General features: G+C 44.2%; 1 protein-coding gene across 4 annotated transcripts in view; it reads left to right on the top strand.

The window, feature by feature from the left end:
* ARAF (A-Raf proto-oncogene, serine/threonine kinase) overlaps nucleotides 1–27,164 on the top strand; it is a 64,040-nt gene extending 36,876 nt beyond the window's left edge. For all 4 annotated transcript variants that reach the window (XM_077475586.1, XM_077475614.1, XM_077475605.1 and 1 more), the window contains 13 exons: nucleotides 6,556–6,658; nucleotides 6,750–6,901; nucleotides 7,002–7,088; nucleotides 7,207–7,345; nucleotides 15,056–15,083; nucleotides 15,601–15,719; nucleotides 15,829–16,031; nucleotides 16,140–16,316; nucleotides 18,966–19,012; nucleotides 22,184–22,302; nucleotides 22,396–22,527; nucleotides 23,743–23,877; nucleotides 25,901–27,164. In XM_077475586.1, the coding sequence (XP_077331712.1) occupies nucleotides 6,556–6,658; nucleotides 6,750–6,901; nucleotides 7,002–7,088; nucleotides 7,207–7,345; nucleotides 15,056–15,083; nucleotides 15,601–15,719; nucleotides 15,829–16,031; nucleotides 16,140–16,316; nucleotides 18,966–19,012; nucleotides 22,184–22,302; nucleotides 22,396–22,527; nucleotides 23,743–23,877; nucleotides 25,901–26,041 (1,582 nt within the window). In that variant the 3' untranslated portion in view covers nucleotides 26,042–27,164. The remainder of the gene's footprint in view (nucleotides 1–6,555; nucleotides 6,659–6,749; nucleotides 6,902–7,001; nucleotides 7,089–7,206; nucleotides 7,346–15,055; nucleotides 15,084–15,600; nucleotides 15,720–15,828; nucleotides 16,032–16,139; nucleotides 16,317–18,965; nucleotides 19,013–22,183; nucleotides 22,303–22,395; nucleotides 22,528–23,742; nucleotides 23,878–25,900) is intronic.
* Nucleotides 27,165–27,582: the final 418 nt, after the last annotated feature.

Below are 27,582 nucleotides of genomic sequence, written 5' to 3'. Positions count from 1 at the left end.
CTCTCTCCCCCCCCCCCCTCTCTCTCCCCCCTCTCTCTCTCCCCCTCTGCTCTCTCCTCCACCCCCCCCTGCTGGGTTGAACAAAAAAAAAACTACTAGACTTTTTAGAGTGGTATTGAACCCCAAAAGCAAACATTTAGGCCTCATGCACACAGGACGTTTATTTAAAATTAAAGTGGTTTGTAAAAGCAGAAGGTTTTTTTTTTTTTTTTATCGTAATGCATTCTATGCCATTTAAACTCATCGACGACATTCCCCTTTCCACTCTCATCCACAAGGTGGTTTAACTTGAAACCATCACATCTGCGAAGGTTATGTCTGAAATTTGGTCTTATCTTGCAATGAGTCCTTTGTGATCTTGTATAGGGACAAGACATACTTCATTATTGCCTAAGGTAGATTCTGCCTTTCATACCAACCAGGATATTGTTCTATTCCTCTCTCCAGCTCAGGTTAAATAAAAGAAAATTTCCTTTCATCGTCTGGATGTGGTATGGAATGTGAGTCTTATCTCTCAGCCATGGGTTCTTTCGGAAAGCACAATTCCACTAAGCACTATTGTTCCACCATTTCTAGATGGCTTTTACTAGGTACACACGGGAGTTTTTTGTTCATTCAACACTGCGGTCAAACAAAAAAATGGAGAGGTCGCCTTATAAACTAAGCGATGTTAGTGTGACGATCTCCCCTGCTGAGCTATTGTGTTCTGACAGTAAACACACACACACACACACACACACACACACACACACACACACACACACACACACACACACAGTAACCCCCCACACAGCACAGTGCCCAACCCCACCCCCCCACACACCACACATACACACACAGTGAACCCCACCCCCCCTACACACATACAGTAACCCCCCCAATCAGCAGGATACACTAATTGCCACTCGCAGCCATTGGCAAGACAGGCAGATGTACACACGGGCTGAATGTTGGCCCGTTTCTGTTGAACAGGCCGATACTGGCTGATATTTGGCCCGTGTGTACCAGCCATTAGAAAGACCATCAGTTAAGCTTATGGTCTCCAAAGAATGGGTTCTCTCTTTTCCCATACGGCTCAGTCTACTAGATCTGTGAGGGCCAGCTTGTGCTTTTCAGCATCAGCAACTGTGTCCCAGACTTGTAAGGCTGCCACCTGGTCTTCTGGTCACACGTCTCTAAGTTCCACCACAGATGGACGTTCCCGTCTTATCCAATGCCAGTTTTGGGCATAAGCTACTCCAGGTGTCTCTCTGAGCTGTAGGCATTTTCCAGTCCTGTTGTTTTCTTGAGCCTGTTATTGGTGGTTTGCTGTGTTGCCCACCCTCACACTGTTTTTGAACTTCCTGAAGATTTAGCTCTTCCTGCTTTTCCTCTATGGATGAAAAATACGTTTTACCCCATAAAATCTTTTTCTTGTCATCCATTGAGGGATGCATGTCATAACTATCATTGTTTATGCATTGTGGTAGTATAGACCTGTTCGTAGTAGGAGGGGGTTATCCTGGGTTGGCCTACAGTTTTTTGATTTTGTTTTTTGTCTGTGTCCATTCTTCCTGAAGAAGGTGCTATGTAAACCAGGAAGTGGTTGTAAACCCTTACATATACCCAGTAAAGTGAAAGGAGACCTGAAACTACACACTGCAGAGCTCAGTGAGTAGAGGTCGGAGAGGTGATTGCACAGGCAAAGAGCCGAGGCTGTCAATCAGCTGGAGGTCCCTCCTCTGTCACATTTTTTCACTTGGTGTCAGGAAAACTTGTGAGACATGATTCATTCTGATAGCAGAGGCAGGTTCCACCTGCCCATCGGCAGATCCCGGGATCTCCATGATGGGTAGAGGGGATGGGGAAGAGTGGACACACGTCCGCTCTCCTCCCCTTTTTCTTGTGACCCGGAAAGCGACATCTCTGACATAACTTCCGGGTCAAGTTCTCAGTGTCCCCAACTCGCTTTGTCGAGAGAGGATGTTTTGCAATGCGATCTGCATTGCAAAACATGCAGGGGAGACATGCAGGGTCTTTGAGACCCAGCATATCTCAATAAAGAGAACCTGTCACCTAGAAATCATAACATAGGGGACTGTTTGTCCCCTATGTACTGAAAAAAAAGTGTAAAGTAAAAAAACTTTATTTCTTGCAAAAAATTGTTACACCCAAGCACATAAAATCTCCCCCACCCAAAAAAATGTTTTGAGGCCCCCCACCACTTTCATTTCCAGGGACTTTTCAAAAGCAAAGGAATTGGAGTACCAATATGCTATTTCTGGAGCAAAGACTGCATAGAACTGCAGCTTTTTTCAGTGAATGAGATGTTGGCTTTTATTTTCTCACATGCTCTGGAAGGGTGAGTCTGGTTGCTATGGGCAGCTGGTACAGTTTCCTTTTGCGCTCACATTTATCATTTGGCTCATAAACAATCATTTTCACAATATATATATATATTTTTTTTTTGGCATGTGCGTTTAGCACAGAGCTTGGGCATATGTCAGCTGAAATCCTGTTTCCCTTCATATTGCAAAGCTTGGGCATCACAACCCCATTATACATCACTTAGAAATGGATATAGTTAGGAGCTGGTTATGTAACGCCAGGCTGCAGCAGATTTTGTTTTTTATTTACACTGAGGTCTGAAGGAACTCTTCAATGATGTTAAAGAGCACCTGCTACCTATTACAGCAGCAGCTGCCATTTTGTAAATTGATAAGAATACTGTTCCCTCAGCAGATAAAATGTCCCCTTGTTTGGTATGATTTATAGTATGTAATGCTATTCGCATGCAATTCACACCCTTTGTGCCAAGAAACCAATCAGAAATTAGCTTCTTTGGTTTTTTTTTTCCTCTCTGCTGCTGAAACAGTATTTGATTGACAGCAAAAGTTACTGTACACCAGGGATATGCAAGTAGCAGACCTCCAGCTTTTGCAGAACTACAAGTCCCATGAGGCATAGCAAGACTCTGACAGCCACAAGCATCACACCCAGAGGCAGAGGCATGATGGGACTTGTAGTTTTGCAACAGCTGGAGGTCCTGCTGCACACTATTGTTTTGTAGTAACTTGGGCTTACTAAATCAAACCTATCATGGCTGTGAATCTAAGACCAGCTTTAGCTTTGAGATTTTTCTCTGGCATCGTGTCCTGTCATGGTTGCGCGCCCCCCCCCCCCCCCCAAAAAAAATAAAGTAAGTTGGCAGAGGCTTGAGTTCATAATAATGTTACTTGCAGAAACCCTTGTTACTTGATTTCAGGCCACATTCGAATATTTTTTGAAGTCATAACAACATAGCATACCCCTAAGCAGTTTCAGAAACCAAACATTTGTGAAAAAAAATAATTACTGGGGGACATTTCTCAAGCAAATTAGCAAAACTGTTATGCATAAATCAGGCTGCTTCTGCCATGTCTATCACTGCAACATTTTTTTTTTTCCTGTTTTTTTTGTTGAAAAGTTTCCAACAAAGTACAAACCTACTGTATATGCCTGATAATGCAGCAACAACCATAGATAGTTCCAGGAACATAGTGCATCCAAATCAAACTAAGCAATCAACAATATGTGTGATAGGGTTGCAAAAGAACAAGGCCAAACTAAAGAAAAATTCAACTTTTTATATTCGGAATATAAAAGACAGGGATAAAATTGCCCAAGTGTATAACATGGGAGCATTGTCATAATATCAAACAATATACCTGCAATGGGTCTTCCACTCCAAAGGGAGGGGAAGGGTGAAACAAATTGGTTAAGTACATGGTTCTAGTTGCCTTCAAAATGGTGTACCACAACTACTTATATGGTACAAATCAGCCCAAATATAAAAAGGCTTGAAAACGCCCAATTCAAAGCCAGGAGAAATGCAAGTAAGTATGGAAGAAAAAAAGTTGAGCAGATACACAACTACCCCAAAACCCTGATACGGTGCATCCAGAAAGTATTCACATCGCTTCACTTTTTCCACATTTTGTTATGTTACAGCCTTATTCCAAAATGGATTCAGTTCATTATTTTCCTCAAAATTCTACAAACAGTACCCCATACTGACAATGTGAAAGAAGTTTTGTTTGAAATCTTAGAACATTTTTTAAATATAAAAAAGGAAAAAAATTGCATAAGTATTCACAGCCTTTGCTCAATTCTTTGTTAAATCACCTTTGGCACCAATTACAGCCTCAAGTCTTTTTGAGTATGATGCTACAAGCTTGGCACACCTATTTTTGGGCGGTTTCTCCCATTCTTTTTTGCATGACCTCTCAAACTCTATCAGGTTGGATGGGGAGTGTTGGTGCACAGTCATTTTCTGATCTCTCCAGAGATGTTCAATTGGGTTCAAGTCTGGGCTCTGCCTGGGCCACTTAAGGACATTCATAGAGTTGTCCCATAGCCACTCCTTTGTTATCTTGGATCTGTGCTTAGGATCATTGTCCTGTTGGAAAATGAACCTTGCCCCAGTCTGATGTCCATATCACTCTGGAGCAGTCTTTCATCAAGGATGTCTTTGTACATTGCTGCATTCATCTTTTTCTCGATTCTGACTAGTCTCCCAGTTCCTACCCCTGAAAAACATTACAAGAGCATGATGCTGCCACACCTTCCTTTACTGTGGGGATGGTATTTGCCAGGTGATGAGCGGTGCCTGGTTTCCTCCAGACGTGACGCTTGCCATTCAGGCCAAAGAATTCAATCTTTGTTTTATCATACCAGAGAATTTTGTTTCTCATGGTCTGAGTACTTCAGGGGCCTTTTGGCAAAATCAGGCTGGCTGTCAGGTGCCTTTTACTAAGGAGTGTCTTCCGTCTGGCCACTCTAGCATACAGGCCTGATTGGTGGAGTGCTGCAGAGATGGTTGTTCTTCTGGAAGATTCTCTTCTCTCCACAGAGAAACACTGGAGCTCTGTCAAAGTGACCATCGGGTTCTTGGTCACCTCCCTGACTAAGGCTCTTTTCCCCCGATCGCTCAGTTTGGCCAGCCAGCCGCCTCTGGGAAGAGTCCTGGTGGTGCCAAATGTCTTCCATTTACGGATGATGGAGGCCACTGTGCGCATTGGGATCTGCAATGCTGCAGACATTTTTTTTTTTTGTACCCTTCCCCATATCTGTGCCTCAATACAATCCTGTCTCAGAGGTCTACAGACAATTCCTTGGACTTCATGGCTTGGTTTGTGCTCTGACATACACTGTTAACTGTAGGACCTTTTTATATAGACAGATGTGTGCCTTTCCAAATAGTGTTCAGTCAACCTAATTTACCACAGGTGGACTCCAGTCAAGTTGTAGAAACATCTCAAGGATGATCAGTGGAAACAGGATGAACCTGAGCTAAATTTTGAGTGTCATGGAAAAGACTGTGAAATACTTGTATACATGTGATTTTTTTTTATTTTTTTTTTTAAATAAATTAAAATAATAATCAATTTTTGAATAAGGCTGTAACATAACAAAATGTGGAAAAGTGAAGCGCTGTAAATACTTTCCAGATGCACTGTATATAATTCAATTAGAGGATTGAAGGTGCCTTATCCAGGGATTTCAAACCTCCACAAAACTGGTTTGTTTATCCCTCAAAATACTCTCCAACTGCTCACGAAGCATTATCCAAGATATTTTATGTTTGACCAACAGAAAGGAAACTGGGGTTTTCCATGCCCATGCTAAGGGGATTTTAGCAGCCAACAAAATTTTAAATAAGCGAGTGTTCAAAGATGTCTGGGGATCTCATCCAAAAGATCCATAAACGGTGCTGTCCTGGCATTTCTGCATGGTTACTGAGTAATGAAGGTTGAATACCTGACCCAAAAATCTCATAAACCTTCGGACAGGACCACCAGACGTGAAATATACTTCCTTCCTGCCGACACCCATGTAAACAATGAGGGGAGGCATGAGGATGAATTTTTGCTTACCTCGCCGTGACTAAAAACCAATGGGATAAATGTTATAATTTGCTTCAACCAATGTGGTGCACCATGGTCAACCATCGCACCCACTCCTCCTCCTCCTTTTTTTTTTCTTTTTCTTATCTCCTCCCCCAGGTCTGCTTCTCAAGCAGCCTGATAAGTAAGTTTGCTAGTATGTTTAAAGAACAAGGAGTACAGTACCAAGATACCGCCTCTAGATCCAGGATCTTTCAGGCATCTATTATAAACTGGCCTTTATGGACATGTCATCCGCATCCAGCTTATTCATCAGTCAACATTTTTTTTTTTCTGTATATTTGCCACCAGTGCATTGATTCCTGGGCAGCAAATCCCCCCTCATTTATTAAAACAGGATGATACTGTTGTTAGCATGTGTCATACCCTGACCCACATTTGACAATGATGACGTGAAAGCACATAAGCCACATGTGAAATCGGTAAACAAGTCCTATTCTGACATTTGTTTACTTCTGACCTGGGTTTCTAATGTGTGACAATTACTTTGATTTCATTGGGTAAATAAATTTCTACATAACAAAACTTGCAGCCTGCCATTTTGTATGACCACAAATAGAAGGCATTTGAACCCTACCAGTAGTGTGTTTTTTTTTTTTATTAAATAGCTTCTAATTTTTTTGGAATGCAGGCGGAAAACTTTAACAGACTGGGAGACGGATATCACCCCACTGGTAGGAGAGGAGTTGATGGTGGAGGTTCTCGCCGATGTCCCTCTATCTATGCACAATTTTGTGAGTAATTATTAGGTGCTTTTTACTGTCTTTAGCTCTATATGCTTAACCCTGTTGTTCTGATGACCTATGCTTGTTCCCTGTTTACCAGGTGAGGAAAACACATTTTAACTTGGCATTCTGTGACTTCTGTCTGAAGTTCCTGTTCAACGGTTTCCGCTGTCAGACATGTGGCTACAAATTTCACCAGCACTGCAGCAGTAAAGTGCCCACTGCCTGTGTGGACATGGCCAAACTGCCCAAGTAAGTAGGGATCAGGCTTATCCTACAATTTCCTATAACTTTGGACATCTGAGAGATACAGCCTACAAGTTCATAACACACATTGTGTGTACCTTTCCAGGCCGGCAGGCAGTTATACGGTTTTCCAGTATAATGATCAATACCCTGGCATTATCCATGAACCCTACACCCCGCAGCCATCCACCAGGTAACAATACCCATCACTTCCTCTTCTATCCTGTCACAACTTTTCTCCTCTTCATTTCTGTGCCATTTCTGTTTGATGTCCCTGGTGCCCACCCCATTCCATCTCTCCCTTCCCGCAGCCCCCGGACACAGCACCCTGGAGCTGCTTCCTTTTCATTCCCCAGCGAGGGTCAACCCCTGCAACGGCATCGATCCACCTCCACCCCCAACGTTCATATTGACAGCACCACTGGCCCTGTGGATAACAGCATTATTGAGGTACCCTGCCAGGGAGAGACTGGATTCTTCTAACTATTATAGAGAATCAGAAATACTAGTATATATTTTTTTTCCTGTAACATGCAAGTCTTTTCACCCTCTAGCTTCAACTGATCTCTTGAAACAGGTGGTAGATGCCTCCAATGATTGTTTTAACACAACTCTTCTTGCTCACTGTTTTATGTAGGGACTTTGCTAGTTACTTTTCAGACTTTTTGAGAGTCCGTAGGAAAAGTTCTGATAGAAGTGTAATGGAATCGGTTTTCGGAGTGGGCATCTGCCTTCTGCTACAGCTTGGAGGAAAACCCCTTTAAATGCAGGATGTGCTTAATTGCTGACTTTCTGCTGAAAATGTTTGTCCCTTTCCATTTTTAAAGGGAATTTATCAGCATAAAAATGTTGGAGGTTCCATCACAGACTTGTTTTAAAATCTTTATTAAACCCCTAGGGGACCAAGTGCATTTAGCACTTGGTTCAGATCTGTGCTGTGGTTGCACATCAACATAATCAGTCAGCTCAGCACACCTTCCCCACTCTGACTGTGCTGCTAGTAAGAAGATAAATACTTAACAAGGGCTGATTGACAGCGCTTGTCTCTGGCAGCAAGTTCACGCTGGAGTCGGTCAGTGCCACGGGGGCTGTGTGATCTGTTGATGTAAGCAGGTGGTTTGGCCCACACAGCGTACAAAACCGACATTTTTGGGCACCCCGGAGTCACAGGTGCAGTGTAAAGCCTGCTGCCAATTTCATGGCAAAATCAAGGCTACACAGCAGCTTTACATTGTTTGGTACTCGCAAACAGGGATGTATCCGCCAAATGCACAGCCTTGTGTTCAGGGGACATGTGCTGTGCTGTAGCCGCCGCCCCCCCCCCCCCCCCCCCCCGAGCTACACCAATAAATTGTGCTGCAGCCTAGGGTGGAGCCGCAACACAAACGGAAATAAAAATGTGTTTTTTATGTGCAAGGAGGCTGCAGATCAGAAAGGGACCAAGATGATTCATGTGCTTAGTGCTGGGAGGATTTGGATAATTCTTAAAGCGGGAGTCCGCCGGGACTCCGTTTTTTTTTTTTTTTTTTTTTTTAAAAGCCAGCAGCTACAAATACTGCAGCTGCTGACTTTTAAAATAGTGACACTTACCTGTCCAGCGCGCCCGCGATGTCGGCACCCGAAGCCGATCTCTAGATCGTCTGTAAGGTGCTGCCGCCGCCATCTTGGGTATGGGAATCAGGAAATGGAGCCTTTCGGCTTCATTTCCCGGTTCCCTACTGCGCATGCGTGAATCGCGCTGCGCAATAAGGACGGTCCCCGCTGCCTCTGGGATCTGTGTGTTTCCCAGCAGGCAGCGGGGCACTTGCGGAAAGGGGCGGGCACTTGCGGAAAGGGGCGGGCACTTGCGGAAAGGGGCGGGCACTTGCGGAAAGGGACGGCACTTGCGGAAAGGGACGGCACTTGCGGAAAGGGACGGCACTTGCGGAAAGGGGCGTAATCTACGCCCCTTTCCGCAGAGAGCTATCCCGGAAGTGGGTGCAGAATACCTGTACTGTACAGGTATCTGCACCCCCCTCCCCCCTGAAAGGTGCCAATTGTGGCGCCGGAGGGGGGGAGGGTTCCGATGAGCGGAGGTCCACTTTAGGGTGGACCTCCGCTTTAAGTTGTGCAAATAGTAAGTCTTCCTCAAAGGTGCTTGCTGTAAGGTTGTCACCCTTCTCTAACTCTACCTTACAGTCACTACCTTAGAACAAGCATTCAGCCAGTAAAATCTGAACTCATGCGTACTAGGTTCAGGTCAGTGACTAATTCGCTAGACAAGAGGGGATCAAAGCCTAAACCTTGTAAGTGCTAAGTCACCAGTGCCCACTACTATCTTTATATTACCACAGGTTTCCATTATTAATTTGAGTTACTGTCCCAGAAGCCAGATCACCTAATTCACCAGTTTTATCTGAGTCTACCACAGGCAAATCTGTGAAAAAAACAGCCAGGCAACTACTAGCATTTTTGGGAGTATGGCAGCAGTGGTAGTCTACATATATATTTTTTTCTTTTTCTTATGCTAGATATTTTGTTTTAATTGTGTGAAGGGCTTTGCAGTCAACGTTTATATGACTCTAACAGAGTTCTGTGTGTGTGTCAAGTATAGGTGGTTTGCGTAGCAAGTGTTTGGTGTGAGGCTGGTTTGACACTAGAAGGGAGGATTGTGTTTACTGAGGCTGGTATGACACTAGAAGGGAGGACTGTGTTTGGTGAGTCTGGTATGACACTAGAAGGGAGGACTGTGCTTACTGAGGCTGGTATGACACTAGAAGGGAGGACTGTGCTTAGTGAGGCTTGTGCGACGCTGACCAGAATCATTAATGCCAGTTCGATAATATGGAGTATTAGCCAAATCCCCTGAGAGCATAGCATAAAGCTTTTTTAATTTGGTTGATGAGCAATGCTCAGATGTAGGTTACATTTCTGTTGTAAAATATAACAGATACGTTCTGCCATCTTCAAACTCCCATTGTCCGTTCCTTTATCATGCTCCATTATATCTTCAGAAAGCTTGCAGGATTTTCCGTTTTCTGTGCATAAAGCACAACAGGTTTAGTCTGGATATTGAAGTTTTGTTTTGTACACAAAGGACACTATCTGTTTACTGCCTACCTTTTCAACAACTGGAGTCCAGATCCAGTTCAGCCAATCCCAGTGGACTGACAGTTTATCTAAGATTCTTAAAGGGTTAGCTAGCCAGATCAGTGTTACAAAAGAAAATCCTATGAAGCTTTCAAATTTTGTGCTTAAATAGTCAGTCATACTTGTAGGCCTTTTTCACCCCCCCAAAATCTTTCCGAAAAACATTTAGGGTAGCTGTGCCCCCTGCTGTCATTACTAGAATGCTCAAAATCAGGGGTAGGCAACCCCCAGCACTTGACTCCCTCCCCATCAGCAGAGCAACTCAGGGAAGTGTCATTGAGACACTAATGCATTCCAATTTAAGAATTCCATGCCGCACCTACACTGAGGGGCAGGCACTGTGCCCCTACACATTGTAAAAGAGGGGAGACATTGTTTAGTTCTCTAACTTTGCTGTAGCTGCGATCGTCAGCTTTTGTGATGGGGGAAGAGATTGGGGGCAGTTCTGCTGGGGGGGGATCCCTGTTTCCAGGAGGAGGAGGACTGGCCACTGCTAATGCCACTCTCAGTCCTGCTAGCCCCGCCCACCATCAAGAGGAAGATGACTTGCTTGGTTCCCACTACCAATCTTAGAAAGAATGGATTTCACTGTGAGAGAACCACAATCGGGTTTGTGGAATTACTGTTGAGCTTCTGGGAACTTCGTTGAAATTATTCCTGAACCTTAGCGTCACTACTGAACCCCTGCACTCTGTGTCCCTTTAAGCCACAGCCAGTATCCAGTGCAATGAAAATCACACCTTACTTTTCCTGTGGTGCAGAGCGCCGCACTTTCTCAGCTGCGGGGCCCCAATTTATGATCCTGCACACAGGCCCACTGCTTTCAGAAAATGCCCCTGACCTGAGCTCATCATTGTGCATCCATTCCAGATGTTTGTATGTGACATCACATACAAGCATGTGGGCTGGTTGTGAGAGATGGATCAGCAGGATGAGAGTGCCAAGACAGATAGATGTGCTCATCTCTGCTTCCTTTACCACTCTGCATATCACTCATATTTTAGATGAGAAGAGGGTACAGCGGTGGAGCAGATGATCAGGAGGGTACAGCGGTTGGGAAAATGAGCAGGAGGAGTTCAGAGGTGGGACAGATGAGCAGGAGGGTATAGCGGTGGGCAGATGTGCAGGGAGGTGCAGTGGTGGAAGAGATCAGGAGGGAGTTCAGCAGTGGGACAGTAGAGCAGGGGGGGTGCAGTGTTGGGGCAGTTGAGCAGGGGGGGTACAGTGTTGGGGCAGATGAGCAGGGGGGTACAGTGTTGGGGCAGATGAGCGGGGGGGTACAGTGTTGGGGCAGATGAGCGGGGGGGTACAGTGTTGGGGCAGATGAGCGGGGGGGGTACAGTGTTGGGGCAGATGAGCGGGGGGGTACAGTGTTGGGGCAGATGAGCGGGGGGGTACAGTGTTGGGGCAGATGAGCGGGGGGGTACAGTGTTGGGGCAGATGAGCGGGGGGGGGTACAGTGTTGGGGCAGATGAGCGGGGGGGTACAGTGTTGGGGCAGATGAGCAGGGGGGGGGTACAGTGTTGGGGCAGATGAGCAGGGGGGGGTACAGTGTTGGGGCAGATGAGCGGGGGGGTACAGTGTTGGGGCAGATGAGCAGGGGGGGTACAGTATTGGGGCAGATGAGCAGGGGGGGTACAGTGTTGGGGCAGATGAGCAGGGGGGGTACAGTGTTGGGGCAGATGAGCAGGGGGGGTACAGTGTTGGGGCAGATGAGCAGGGGGGGTTCAGTGGTGGGCCAGATGAGCAGGGGGGGTTCAGTGGTGGGCCAGATTAGCAGGGGGTTCAGTGGTGGGCCAGATTAGCGGGGGGTTCAGTGGTGGGCCAGATTAGCGGGGGGTTCAGTGGTGGGCCAGATTAGCAGGGGGTTCAGTGGTGGGCCAGATTAGCATGGGGAACAGAGATGGGGCAGAGGTGCAGGGGGGAACAGAGATGGGGCAGAGGTGCAAGGGGGAACAGAGATGGGGCAGAGGTGCAGGGGGGAACAGAGATGGGGCAGAGGTGCAGGGGGGAACAGAGATGGGGCAGAGGTGCAGGGGGAACAGAGATGGGGCAGAGGAGCAGCGGGGTACAGGGATTAGAGATGTGCAAAAGGTACAGTGGTGGTGCAGATGAGAAGGTGATTCAGTAGTGAGACAGAAGAGCATGGGGATACGGCGGTGGGAGGGGTGAGAAGGGGGTTCAGGGGTGGGACAGAAAAGCAGGGGGGGTACAGTGATGGGGAAAAATGAGCCGGGGGGAGGGGTTCAGTGTTGGGGTAGAGGAGAAAGGAGGTACATTGGTGGGACAGATGAGCAGGGGGTTACAGTCGTGGGGCAGAGGAGAAAGGAGGTACATCAGTGGAACACTTGAGCAGAGAGGGTTACAGTGTACAGTGGTGGGGCAGAAGATCAGGAGGTACAGTGGTGGGGCAGATAAGAAGGGGGTTACAGTGGTGGGGCAGATGATCAGATAAGTTCAGTGTTAGGACAGATGAAAAGATGGTTCTGCGATGAAAAAGAAGAGCATGGGGGTACAGCAGTGGAGCAGATGTGCAGGGAGGTACAGTGGTGGGGCAGATGAGCAGAGGGTTACAGTGGTGGGACAGAAGAGCAGGTGGTGCGGTGGTGGAGCAGATGTGCAGGGGGGGGGGTACAATGGCTGGGCAGATGGGAAAGGGGGGTACAATGATGGGGCGGATGAGAAAGGGAGAACAATGGTGGGGGCAAAAGAGCAGGGGGTACAGTGGTGGTGGTGGGACAGATGAGCAGATACGTTCAGTGTTAGGACAGATGAGGAGAATGGTTCAGCGATGAGACAGAAGAGCATGGGGGAACAGTGGTGGGGCAGATGTGGTGGGGCGGTACAGTGGTGGGGCAGATGTGGTGGGGCGGTACAGTGGTGGGGCAGATGTGGTGGGGCGGTACAGTGGTGGGGCAGATGTGCGGGGCGGTACAGTGGTGGGGCAGATGTGCGGGGCGGTACAGTGGTGGGGCAGATGGGCGGTACAGTGGTGGGGCAGATGGGCGGGGCGGTACAGTGGTGGGGCAGATGTGCAGGGGGGACAGTGATCTGAGGTGTGGAGTTGCAGGAATTTGGGCGTATCTGAGGCGTGAGCGTGCAGGATGTTAACTTCTCACTACTAAAGTAGTTTACAGCATTTACTTTACAAGGAATCCTTTCCGTGATTGAGAATGTGAAGTTGACATTTTTTTGTTATAAAATTGGCACACTCAATTTTGTTGAAAACATTTTTCGGCACGCTGTGATCAAAAGGTTGCCTACCCCTGCTCTAAATGGATGCTCATCCCTATCAGCACAGGAGAAAGCATTCTCCTTGTTTATACCCCCGTGCATGCACTGTGCTCACATTCTCACTGCAGTGTCTGAGCTCAATAGTGCTGTCAGCGATGGCAAGAGAGAGTTAAAGAAAATGATCACTCCTGTGATGCTGGAGTAAAGTGTTCAGTGGTTAAAGTGGTTGTAAACCCTTACATATACCCAGTGAAGTGACTGGTTTCAGGTGATACAAAGATATGAAACAAATACTTATTTTACATAAGTTGTGCCTGTTTATCTGCAGTCTTCTCTTCTCTACATCTGTTCATAGTGCTGAATTTATAAAGTTTGCCTGAGCTCTCAGAAAAAGGGGGTGGAGAGCTGAAATTACACACTTCAGAGCTCAGTGAGTAGAGCTGATTGGAGGAGACAGACACCCCCTCCACACAGCACACACAAATAGATCTGAAGCTGTCAATAAGCTAGAGGTTCCTCCCTTGTCACCATTTTTCTTTTGGTGTCAGGAGAACTTGTCAGAAGTATTGTATTCATCGGCCTATAACACTCGCTTTTTTGCCTTAAAATCAGGGGGAAATCGTGGGTGCGAGTTATACGCTGATCCCCGCTGTCAGGGGGAGCGAGCTCTGCGGTTATACACCTAGCCCAGTGTACTGTGTACTTGGCTAGGCTCGGCTCTACTCACAGTCACGCCCAGTCCTACCATTGGACCTGTGTTGTGTCCATCATAGGAGCCGGACCAAGGGGCAGGACTGCGAGAGGGGCCAAGTACACAGAACATCCAGCTCTGTGTATCTCGGCGGCGGTCATTTTAAACTATAAGGCTGCAGTGACACTGGGCAAGGCTGCAGATGGACACTGATCATTCTGTAATGATGGACAAGGCTGCAGATGGACACTGATCATTCTGTAATGATGGACAAGGCTGCAGATGGACACTGATCATTCTGTAATGATGGACAAGGCTGCAGATGGACACTGATAAGGCTGCATTGATGGGCATTTAAATGTAAGTTTTTCCTTAACATTCCCTCCTAAACTTGGGGTGCGTGTTATACGCCAATGAATACAGTAATTCATACTGATAGCAGAGGGAGAAAGCAGCAGACAGAAATAACACTTGGTGCTCTGGACTGAGACAAATACACACTATAGAGGGAAATACTTCGTTCATATTTCATGTAAGGTTTACAACCACTTTAAGGCATCCTGGAAAGAGGACGGGGCACAGTTACCTGTAGGAGCTTCTCGCCCAGACTTCATGCAGCTATGAAGGTGTGACCAAGCACAAAATAAGGCTTTTGAACATATTGGGACCCTGTTTATGGTTTAATTTATTTCTTTTTTGAAACATTGAACCAGCTCGTTAAAGGGAAAGGCCTTGCTGTAAGGCACCAGTCAGACTCATCTTCTTCCACTGCTGCGCTAACTTGCCAAAACTGGAGCTGGAAAATTGCACAGCTCTGATGTTCTTGTTATGAGTGCAGATTTCTTTCAGATGCTTTTGATACCTTGTATAGTTTCAAAGAATAGTTTTGATGTGTGGATTTAATTACAAAAGCCTAGCCTCTGTTTATTCAAGCATTAGTTTTCCCTATGAGCAGACAAGATTATTTGTGTTCAGTAGACCTGTAGATTCTTTCCGTGTAGGTAAGGCTTTAAACAAGTACCAAAGACATTTGTAACACAGAGGAAGGAGATGATCATTTGCTGATTTCCCTTACACATGCTTTGTTTTCTGTCGCATTTGTACAGGAGGCATTGAGGAGCATCGCAGTCACTCGTGAGTACCTATATAAATAAAATGCATATTCATTGGTGCCTACTGCCCCTGAACGTGTATATGTATTCATCTGCAGCATCTATAGGCCTGCATGCTTTCTTGAAACCTAATCCTGGGCACCCTATTTCTGAGTCCCCCCTGAAGCCTGTCTCAGCTTGGCTTTGCGTTTACTCTTTGTGCCCTTTGGAACCCCTCTTGTGTTGAACATATGCAATCCAGTTCTTCAAGTGAAAACCTTGAAACGCATCTCGCTTAATTTATCCCATTGATCATGAAGGCCTTTATGTTTACTGTTCCAAGCTTTCTGTGCTTTCTGACCCTCGGCTGTTTCTCTCTATTGCCTCTTCTGTGCAATCTGTCATTCTTATCATGAACTCTGTTTGCGGCATCTGCTTTATGTTTATAATTAGCGTACTTCAATGTCGCTACATATTCAAGCCACTGTTGCACGATTGCACAAAAGAAGAATAAACATAGTTTGTATCTATTTATATCCTTGTGTCTTGTATTTTTGTAGCTCGGGATGGGACCCCGAAGACTGGAGTTCCTATTGGGAGTAAATCTCCTCCAGCAAAGTCTCCTGTTGAGACACCGAGAGAGAGAAAGACTTCTGCATCAGATGAAAAGAAGAAAGTAGTGAGTAATAAGGACGATCGGGGGTTAGAGCTCTAGTAATACAATGGATGAATGAGGAGTGATTGATATCAGTAGTGTTGGCAAACCTTATTTTTGGCCCTCTCTATAGAAACAGCTGGGATACCGAGATTCCAGCTACTACTGGGAAGTGAACTCCAGTGAGGTGGTGATGCTGAAGCGCATTGGAGCAGGCTCCTTTGGCACAGTATTTCGTGGCAAGTGGCACGGCGACGTGGCTGTCAAGATTCTCAAAGTAACAAATCCAACGTCTGAGCAGATCCAGGCCTTTAAGAATGAGATGCAGGTTCTGAGGTGGGTGAGCAGAGTTGGCAGTGGCTTGTAAGGATCAGAAACATTTTTATACTGAAGGTAACTTTTTCTTGCCTTGGCTAACATCCTTTCCCTTATTTCCCTGCGCAGGAAGACACGTCATGTCAACATTCTGCTTTTCATGGGCTTTATGACAAAGCCTACCTTTGCAATAATCACCCAGTGGTGTGACGGGAGCAGTCTGTACCGCCATCTGCATGTGCTTGAGACTAGATTTGACATATTTCAACTTATCGACATTGCTAGGCAGACAGCACAAGGGATGGAGTAAGTGTAGTTAATGGTCTGTCACATGGAAAACACAAATGTGTTCTCTGCCCTTCATATGTTCCTGTTTCTGAATTGTTTCTCATATGCACAAAATGTTGTTTAGTCTGTGTCCTGTACATAGTTTCTCTTTCATAAGTTAAAAGGTAACACAACCAGTAAAATCCTGATCTTTTGAGGCTATCCAAGAATGCATTGCAGCTGTAATGTAAGCAAGTTTTTACAGTGTTTACGCTGACATTGCAGCCATTTGTATTGTGATTTTGTGCTATATCTCCTTCTACTAATGCTGCGGGGCGAAAAAAGTTTTTTATTTTATTTATTTTTTTGGAGGTTTTTCATCAAACTATTACAACCAGACCGGTGAGGAAATTAGAATCACAAACCAGACTGTTATATATTAGGTATAGTGCAGCGCTGCCTCCAAAAAAACATATCACTTGTGCAATTGCCTATATTATTAACCAGTCTTATGGGAACTAATAAATATGTGCTCTAACTAATTTCCAATGTATATAGTTCATATATGTATATTTAAATCTTGATTGTTGTGAACTTCAAGCCTTATATACAAAAACACCACTGTGCTCCTCTGCTCTCCAACAGATCACCCTTAACCATCACCAGCTGCAATGCCTGCTAATCTCAAAATCGAGTTAAATTAACTCAGAAATGGTCTTTCTTTCACTCTGCTGTGGTTTCTCTCCACACCAGAACCGCTGCTCTCTCAATTCAACAACCTCACAGGTGATTTCAGATGGATACATATAATGATCTCTCATGTAAAGATTTTTTCTATACTCTCCTTTACTCCAGGGACTCCTCGTTGCTATTCATCTGTTACACGGCTCCTTAGTAACATGCAATCATAAACAAGACTACATAGTGCTCTTTGTATGCATATTTATTAAAATAGCCCCAATACTGGTAAACTTACAAGATATCCTTTAAAAATTTGCAGAGCAGAGTCCCTGGAGTAAAGGAAGGAGAGTATAGAACGGTATCTTTACATGAGAGATCATTATCTGTATCCATCGGAAATCACCTGTGAGGTTGTTGAATCGAGAGAGCACAGTTGTTCTGGTGTGGAGGAGAGAAACCACAGCAGAGTGAAAGAGAGACCATTTCTGAGTAGGCATTGTAGCTGGTGACTATGTGTGCACAATTAAGGGCGATCTATTGGAGAGCAGAGGAGCACAGTGGTGTTTTTGTATATAAGGACTGAAGTTCATAACAATCAAGAGTTACATAATACTGTATGAACTATATACATTGGAAATTTTGTTGAGCACATATTTATTAGTTCACATAAGACTGGTTAATATAGGAAAATGCACAAGTGATATGTTTTTTGAGGAAGCGCTGCAGTATTAGAATAATTGGTGTTGTGATTCACTGAGTGTGTTACAGCAGCTGTGGATAATTGGCTAATCATATAATTTTGCACTAGAATATTTGTTAGCACTTTATTTATAGCAAATGGAGGTACTGATTGTCACACACATCTACATATTAGGTATAGTTAGTCAGTCTCTATCTTTTAAGACCGCTTTCACACGAGCGGTCCGCTCAAACCCTCCATTCTTCTCTATGGAGTGGTGGACGTAAATGGGCTTGTGTGCGTTTACACCCACATACCTGCTATCTGATCCGATTCAGCAAAAATAAACGGAAGGGGATCTGTTCTCCATGTGGCTAGCTCAGATCAGAGGGCAGTCAGATGTCAACAGCCGGTCCGTTTAAATCTGCCTGCCCATAAAGCAAAGTGGGCTTTTTCCGTGTCTGCTGAGAAAAACAGATCCAGCCCCTGTGAAAGGGGCCTTATTTCTTGGATGTTCCAATTGTGAGATCTGCCATGTTAAAGGAGAAGTCCAGCCTGAGCTTTTTTTCTCCTAAGGGTCACTGGAGCCCAATTCGTTTTGCACTCCTGTGACACGTTTTCAGCAGAGAACGGTCTGAAGTCTGATTTCCGCTGACGTCACTGCAATCAGTCCAGGCACCATGTAATCCCGAATTAGGAAGACTGGATCCGCCAGCTGCCTGAACTGATGGCAGTCTCAGCCTCTCAGCGAGTCGCTGAGATGGCTGCTCCCCACCCCTCCAGAGCAGGAGTGATTGACTGACATGGGAGGTAAGAGAGAACTGAGCCATCGGCAGTGTTTGGGTGCTCGGTTCTCAGTGAATAGGTGGCGGGGGACAGCTGCAGCATCAGTCTGATACTGCATCCACATGAAACGAAAAGTTGTCTTCCTATCATCGGTAGAAATACACACATCCTAAATAAGATGACTTGCACATAATCTCAATATTGTAAACCGCGTTTGCACCGGTAGAGGGGGAAAATATCGTTTGTAAAATATGAGAAAAGTAGTCCTAGCAGAGCAGGTAGTTTCTTTGGGCCCCCAGAAACCCTGTGTTTAGATATTATCCTTTTTGCTACCAACAGCTAAAATTGTTTTTCCAACTCAAAATGCATGTTTCACAGAAAATTGTTATGGCCTTAATTATGTCAGCACAGTTGCTGTAACTCTTAAGTAGCATCCCCCACCCACTATTTGATTTTTACTTTATTGCCTGGATGTTGTCCACTGTCTCCGTATGACCCAGTCTCCTTTTTTTATTATGATTTTCTTTTCCTTTCCTTCCTAGTTATCTTCATGCTAAAAACATCATTCATCGAGACCTGAAATCCAACAGTATCCTGTAATCAGAGAAGTGACTGCATGAGCAATGTTTAGTATGCTTTGGGTAACATTTGTAATTTGTATGTGTTACCACTAGAGGTAGACACAGTACATCTGTGAACAAATAAAGAATTTTGTCATGGGAAATAGGCATTTCAATACTTAAAAATGAATGTTTAAACTTTTAAAATAAATAATTAAATCTAGTATAAAAAAGACATTTCAGCTTCCTGCTTTGGTTCTGCACATAGAAGTGAATGTAGCTACAGAGAACTCAGGTCACCTCAGAGGTCTCCAGTTTGACATTTGGCGTCTGTATACGACATCGTGTTTGACAGCAGCTGGCCGAACGTCCAGATTGTGTCAAAGGGGCCTAGTTGAAAAAGGTCTGCCGATCGGCATTCGATCAGTGCTCTCAGCCAGCCAATGGCTGAGAGCACTGACTGGCATGTTCTTGTCTCTCCCCCTCTCCCCCCCCCCCCCCCCCCCCGGTCAGAACACAATAACTCAGCGGGGAGATTGCTGTACTAACATTTCATAGTTGGTACAGAATCTACTCCCGAGCTCTTCAACCTGCTGGGTTGAACGAAAAAAAACTGTGTACTGGGCTTTGTCTTTGGAGGGAAGAGTAGTGAATGGGGCAGCTAAAGAGGTTTGAAGAGGGAGGAAGTGGTAATTGAGCAAAGTCTATGGTCATGCTGGAAAGCTTTAAAGGGGTTTTAAAGGCTCAAGGTTTTTATCTTCATGCATTCTATGCATAAAGGTAAAAGAAACTTCTGTGTTCAGCTTCCCCCTTCTGTGTGTGGCTCCAACAATGTGCATGAGCGTCAGGGTTCTCTAGGGACTCTCCCTCCTCATTGGCTCCCACGGCTGTCAATCACAGCCAGTGAACCAATGAAAAGGAGGGTGGGCCAAACCGTGGCTATCTTTGAATGGACACGCAGAGCAGTGGCTCGGGAGTGAGTCTGCTTGGGTGCCCCCACAGCAAGCTCTTTGCTCTGGGGGCACTTGGCAGGAGGGGGGGGGGCAGAAGCTCTGGTGTGGGGACCTGAGAAGAGGATCGGGGCTGATCTGTTCAAAACCACTGCACAGAGCAGGTAAGCATGACCTGTTGTATTTTTTTGTTTTTATAAACTTGCCTTTAATACCACTTTAAAAGATGATGGTATGAAAGATCCTGCTTTAAGAGCAGACTGCTATGTAGCATGCATCATAGATGTGGCAAGTTCCTTCCAGAGTTACCATTTTTTTTTTTTTTGATTAGAAACAAAAGTTTCTTGACTTTTTTTTTCCTTTGTACAAAAGAGTTATGCTGGGTAATTGTACATTGCAATGTGCATAATGGATATAATCGCACAACTCAATAAAAAAAAAAAAAAAAAAAAAAAAATTATATATATATATATATATATATATATATATATATATATATATATATATATATATATATATATATATATATTTATTTATATTATTGTAAAAAAAGAAAACAAACGACATAAGTGTAACCGGTAATGCTGGTGTCAATTATTTCCATATAAGTTAAAGACCATATATAACAAAAAACATGTTAGCATATTGACAAAAAAGAATCAAAGGGTTAGATTGCAAAAGCATGAAATGTGACAAACATTTTATTATATTTGGTCGGGCACCCTCTGTTTGTGTAGATCGCTTTCTTGTATGATAGCGTGTTGTTGATTTCGGAAAACCAAGCAGACAGTGTGGGGGCTGTCACCTGAATCCATTTACGAGCTATTATCTTCTTGCTATAAATAATGTTTCATGTAAAACATGACGTGTAAATTTGTCTATTTTATCTCCAGACAATAAGCCCAACAGGCATTGTTTGGGATCCAGCGATACTGGCGAGCCCATTTGGTCATGCAGAAACTGGACAACCTGTGACCAGTTTTCCAGGTAAGAATAAACTCCGGCGTGTTTGCACACCCCACGTGCAGAGCCGTCAGGAGGTCAGCGCTGCGCTAATCACAGGCAGTGAGACATCGTCTCGATGTGCGGCTGCAGAGATCGGGAAATGTCTCCCTGCCTGTGATTAGTGCAGCGCAGTACCGACTTCCTGGTGGGCTCTGCACGTGGGGTGTGCAAACAGGGCGGAGCTCATTCTTAATCCCTGGATCCGAGGGCACTGCCAGAAAATATGATCAAAGGTGCCAACAGATATCAGGCACCTGGGGCACATAGCGCTTTGAGATGGGTGGAATTTACCTAGGCGTTGTGGTGTTTGGTATGCCCTATGGGTAAGGTAAGTTTCTATAAGCCTGTCAGGCAGTTTGGGGGATACCAGCTTAGGAGTCTCTAACACTTCACCCCAATCCTCATCTTCTCATCAATCCTTCACCACCCCATCTACCCATTTCTGTTTAATGGAGTATGCTAGCTTAGTTGTAGATGGCGTGGTGAGCATATTGTAGAAAAGGGATATGAGCTGACGTGGTTTCTCCCGATAGATCACCTCAAGTATGTCTAGGGAGAATAAAGTAGGATACGTGTCCGTAAACTGAGCGTGAAGAGCGCGGCCTACCTGAAAAAAGCAAAATAGCATATAGTTTGGGAGATTGAATTCTGCTTTCAATTGGTCAAAGGTTTTAATTTCTCCATTATGGAAAACTTGTGGCAGTAGGTATATACCCCGAGATATCCAGATGGAAGGGTCAGGTACCTGGAGGAGTTCCGGAAGGAGTTTATTATACCATAGTGGGGTGTTATCGTGGAACACAGGGCAATCCATCCTGGAGGTCACCAGGTCCCAAATCCTCTTATGTTGAAATGAGAGTCCGGAGCGATGGGGAGGTGCCCTCGAGCCATTCAGCCCTCTCAGTACATCACAAAAGGGGTGTGGGAGTCGTGAGTCTGCCGGGCTGGACATCAGGGCCATATCTGCGTTTATCTTTTTTGTCTATGTGATAGAAGTGGGAGAGTTGTGCTGCTAAGTAATAGGGCCCGAAATCTGGGACTGCGAGACCCCCCAATGTCGTCGGACACTTTAGAGCTTTCCATGAGAGTTTGTGCCTTCTTGGCCCCCATATGAAGGATTGTAGAAGTGTATCCATGATTTTAAAGTATTTGAAGGGGATGTATGTTGAGAAATGCCATATCACGTATAGTATTTTATGTAAAGGTATCCAGAGCTACCATTTTTACCTTAACCCTCTGTAAAAGATATCTTCCTCCACGAGGGACTCACCGTAAAGATTGGTGACTTTGGGCTGGCCACAGTGAAGACACGGTGGAGTGGATCCCAACAGGTAGAACAGCCCAGTGGTTCCATCCTATGGATGGTAAGTCTTTACACCTTCTGACCTATTTTACCTGCATGCTTTGTTCCTGAAGTATCAGTTTCCTCACATTTTGTATATGGTGTTTTTTCCCAGGCACCGGAGGTGATAAGGATGCAGGAGACGAGTCCGTACACCTTTCAGTCTGATGTGTATGCATATGGAGTGGTCCTGTATGAACTGATGACTGGTCTGTTACCGTACGCAAATATAAATAATAGAGATCAGGTAAGACGGGACCTGTAACTCTTAGCTTTCACCTCTTTCATTGAAACCTGTATGAATATGATGTAGTATGCACATAGGGAAAACTGAAAAGTTCAAAAAATTTAGTTTGATGTGTTATGTGATCCTTTCATGTAACAAATGTAATTAATAAAGAACAATTATCAAAGACGTTTTTTTTTTTTCTTTAAAAAAAAAATTGCATTTATACTTGTCACACAAGCCAATTTTTTTTTTTCAATTTTAAGAGTAATCCACTGAACCAATCATGTCAGGTTGAAGCACTTTTAATTCTGTCTAGGGAAGAAGTCCATTTAGTCTGCCATAGTTGCCTAAATATGGGTGGAATATGTAACATGTTCTAAAAGGTGAACTTAGCCTTTAAAGAGGAAGTCTCTGGAAAACTCACTTCCCCTCCAATGATCTGACCTTTGCCACATCTCTCGCTGGTGCTGACGTCGCCCCCCTGGCTTCTCCAGGTGCCGAATTTTCAGTTATTCTGATTGGCTAGCACCGGATGACAGCTCCTACACATGCACAGGAGTTCTTTCATCCTGGTACACGGCATCATTCTGAGAAAGCATCCTGAGCATTGCATTCACGGCCTAGTGTACATTTTAAAGCAGACTGTGAACAGACGAGTACGTTATACAATAAAGAGCCTGCCTGCTCAAAGTTTAGTTTTTGCTTTAAGAATTCAGTGCAACCACAACAGTATTTAGTTGGCAGACAGGGTTTATGCAAATCCTCATCTACTTGCTCCATTAGTTGACTCTCCGACTGTAACAGACGTCCCCACACAGCCAAATAATAAACTGCAGGAAGCCTGGCATGTGATGTATGGCACCTCTAACAAGAAGTTGTACTTCACAGAAAACCTTACTTATGGTGTAAAAGTCCCCCTCCCACCTAGAACGAATTTTAATAAAAGATTTTAGGAAGTACAGCAGCAGATAAAAACTTAAGTTTCGCTTCTTTCTCTGTCACGGTTTCCTGAATGCTGTTATTTTGACTTGCTGGTTAGAAGGAGCCTTGTTCTGACTATATCTGTATTTGTGAAAAATAACCTTGTGGAAGCTGAAATGAATACATAATCCTTGTCCAAGCTCATCCTCGAATGGTGGATAGTGGTGTTCATAAGTCTGGGATGATGTAGGAATTACTTCTTGAGTGAAATTATAATGAAGTGAACTTGCATCATTCTTTCTTTTTTTGCAGATCATTTTCATGGTTGGTCGTGGTTACCTCAGTCCTGACCTAAGCGAAGTGTCCAGTAACTGTCCCAAAGCCATGAAAAGACTTCTATCAGATTGCTTGAAATTCAAGAGGGAGGAGAGGCCTCTGTTCCCACAGGTGAGCTGATGTCTTCCTTCCTTTAACACCTCAACTGACAAGTAACAGTAGTGGAGAGCAGTGTTGACTTGTAGCACAGGAGTCTTGCGTCCATTTGTGTAAAAACATATTTAAGATAGATTTACGATAGATACAATTCTTGGAGAAGATTGCACTGAATTCTTAGGCCTCATGCACACTGGTCTTAAGAAAACCCTGCATTTCAAGGCATTTGGCATTTTTTCAGCCTATAAAAGTACCTCTATGTAAGCCTATCTATCTGTCCATGCACTTACAGGCATATTAGAAGAGGCATGTTTTACCTGGTAAATAAAAAAAAAAAAAATTTAAACTCTGCCTCCCCTGCTTGGAACTCCTACCTTTAGGTAGGTCAGAGGCTTTGATCAGTCTGTGTGTGTCTTCTCCTGGCTCCCCCCACCCTGCCGACAAGGTCATCCTTTCAGCAGAGCAGGGGGCAGGAGGTGCTTTCCATTCCAATCTGCAGCTCCTCTGGGCGGGCAGAGAAAGTGGCAGAGGACACACAGACATGCCTGCGCAGCAGGTGCTGAGCGGCGACCATGGTCTGTGATAGCCCAGTGCAGACCGCAGTCGCCGCTGACTTCCTGCTGTCCTGTCCAGTCATCAGCAGACCAGCATTGATCCACAGCCTGGGGGTTGGGCCATTCCTATGGAGCCCTGAAGATACCTTTGGTTTATACCCACTATGGCAGGCATAGCCTGGACCCTGAATGGGACCAGAAATGTGGACAAGGTTTTCATGTACCTTTTTAGCCTAAGAAGATTTTACCCCGTTAATGACCAGAGCATTTTTTGCGATACAGCACTGTGTCGCTTTAACTGACAATTGTGCGGTCGTGCAACGATGTACCCAGACAATACATCATTTTTTTCCCATAAATAGAACTTCTTTCGGTGGTATTTGGTCACCTCTGCAATTAAAAATTTTTGCACTACAAAAAAAAATAATAATAATTTTATCCTACAAGACACGCCTCCATGCTAACCGAATAAGCGGTTTTGAAGACACTATAGTATTGGATAATCTATCGTTTGTTTTTACTTAGTTATTGTTACATTTTATTCAGCCATATAGGTAACATTATTCTAGTGTGTATTTAATGTGTTTTATTAGATCCTTATTTACATTCTGAACCTCAAATTCCAGGGTGCCTTGGAGACATTTTACTACAAGGCTCCTGAGCCTAACTCTGAACCATTTTCTCAACCCTTTTGGTTGATCCTACTTCCATCTTGTACCTCTTTACCGACCTTGTATTGTCTGGGGTATCTGGGTCAATCCTGACATCATTCCTTTTTACATTTTCCCTTCATTACAACATTTATGTCTGTCTGGTTCCGTGTTGAGGAAAATACTTTCATTAGCACGCCTCCATGAAATTTCTCTCTGGTTCTGCTGGTGGATTCTCTCAAGGTAGCCTGTGCCCTCTTTTCTTCACTCAGGGTCACTTGCATCAACCTGAGTAAAGGAAAATCTGTCATTGGGAGAAACCTACAGCCGCCCTTGCTGAATTCTCCTTTGGAGAATGCTGGTGGTGTTTATAGCTGCCATGTTGACGTAGAAGAAGTTGTACTTGTTACGTGACTAAGCGTATTGAGGTCAGAGGGTAAGCATAATAGCCAAGTAGCATTTTGGAAAAGCTAGTACCTGTGTTCACCTGTTCCTTTTTGGTGGAAATTTCCACTTCCTTTTTTGGACAGGAAGTCTTGGGGGGGGGGGGGGGGGATTAGGGGGTAGAAGGCTATTGAGTTAGCATGGCTGACAATTTTTATTAATTCAGAAAGTGAAGGAAAATCTCCCCAATAGTGTCGTGGGCAGAAGCAAAAACCTTACAGAAGTTTTACCCTTTTCCCGGTCTATTCAAAGTTAAAGAAAAATCTGCATTGAAGTTCAGCTTTTATGAATAAGATATTTCCAATGTTATTTAAAACCTTTTCTGATGGCATCATTGAAACAGCCTATACCTTTGTATTATGGACTGATTTTGTATTATTTGCTTTTCAGATCCTTTCCTCTATTGAGCTGCTCCAGCGTGCGCTCCCCAAGATTGAGCGCAGCGCATCTGAACCATCTCTGCATCGGGCGGTGAACTCTGAGGACCTCAATCCCTTTCTGATTAACACTTTCCGCCTTCTTCCCCACTGACGGGAGAGCACTCTGTGTAAACAGTTTATCACTTTTCTATTTCCGGATTGTCGTCTATGAATCTGGCCTCTGTATTCCAACGTTCAACATTGGGCTCATGTGGTTTCTCTTCTTGATGCAACTTTACACTCCCTGTTGAATGTTCAAAACTCTGCCCTTTCTATGCCCCTGCAAATTAAAACCACTTTTATGAAGTTGATTTGCCTCCTCCCCCCTACTCAGGCACGGTCAGCCTGAAGACCTCTTCCCAGTCTTCCAGTTCATTCAATTCCTTGCACGAGATCCTCTGTAGCTGAATATAAGGAAACAACCGAGCTGTTTTATCTGTTTGTCACAAAGATGTGATCACCCTGAGGCGCTTTCTTAATCTCTTATCATGTGACTGCAAGTTTTTGGCCATTTAAATGACAACTCCTAGTCTTTAGTGACACTGTGGTATGTGCAGAAACTGTGCATTCCAAACTATGTTGGGAGGTAAAACGTGGAGCTTTGCATGACATCAGGGGACACATGTGCCTTCCAGCAATTGAAGAAAAAAAGAATAACTCCATCCTGAAATGGTAAAATTTAGTTTTTTTCGGTAACAAGTTAAGAATGATACAGCCCCATTCATTTTTATTCTGTATCAAAACAGAAGTGGTAATCTGACTTAAGAATCAATTTTTCTCTTGTAACTGATTTTAAGATCTTGAACACAAAAACCATCATCGGTGTTTGAAGATATTTTTTGCCTAGCTGAAGACATGACTGATGATTTAAATCTCCAGCAACTTATTTTTTTCAATGAATTGGAGAGTTTTCCTTACAACTGATCATGGAAACTTTAGAGCAAGAACAGAAACCTGTAGCTGTCTAAAACAAAGTCTTGGTTTGCCCATACTAAGATTGACAGTTCTTCAACAGCTAGAGTATGGATCTCTCAAATATGTTGTATACCATCAGCCTTTTCCTGCTGCACTGTCTTCTCAGGTGAGAATCTTTGTCGGGGACAAGACAGTTAAATTAAAGTGATGCTTGAGAAACTGTTGGGTGAGGGAATATACAAATCTTAATTGCATTTGAATATAAGGATGTATAATATATATAGTTTTAAATAAAATATGTTTGGTGTAAAAAAAAAAAAAAATGGCCTCTGTCTTTTTTTTAAAGATTTTAATTTTATTTTTTTAACTACACTTTGAGGGACAGAGAATGTCTTTCATCTTAGGGCTATACTGCCACCTACAGGAGGAGTGAACATGGGCAAACAAAAAACTTTAGGATGGCCCAGGATAACGCCTACTACCAACATGTTTTATTGCTAGTATTCCACGAGGATGAACATCTTTTTATTTTCAGCTTTACTGTGTAATAGACTAACCATTTTTTGCTTGTCAAGATCTTTTAATTCTGTTAAGAATCTTCTCTACCCTGCTGTTAGAGCTTGTATTTCCTATTGCAGCTATCCTCTAGGACCATCACCAGCCAGGCTTTGTGGAATGCAGTGTTCAGACCAAGCTAATTGGGTCATTGTGGGCACTGTGTTTAATGTAGGGCACTTA

Source organism: Lithobates pipiens, unplaced genomic scaffold, assembly GCF_037356315.1.
Source record: "Lithobates pipiens isolate NorthernLeopardFrog02 unplaced genomic scaffold, aLitPip1_a1.2 Scaffold_1, whole genome shotgun sequence".
Lineage (NCBI taxonomy): Eukaryota > Metazoa > Chordata > Amphibia > Anura > Ranidae > Lithobates > Lithobates pipiens.
This window is presented reverse-complemented; position numbering and strand designations above follow the sequence as displayed.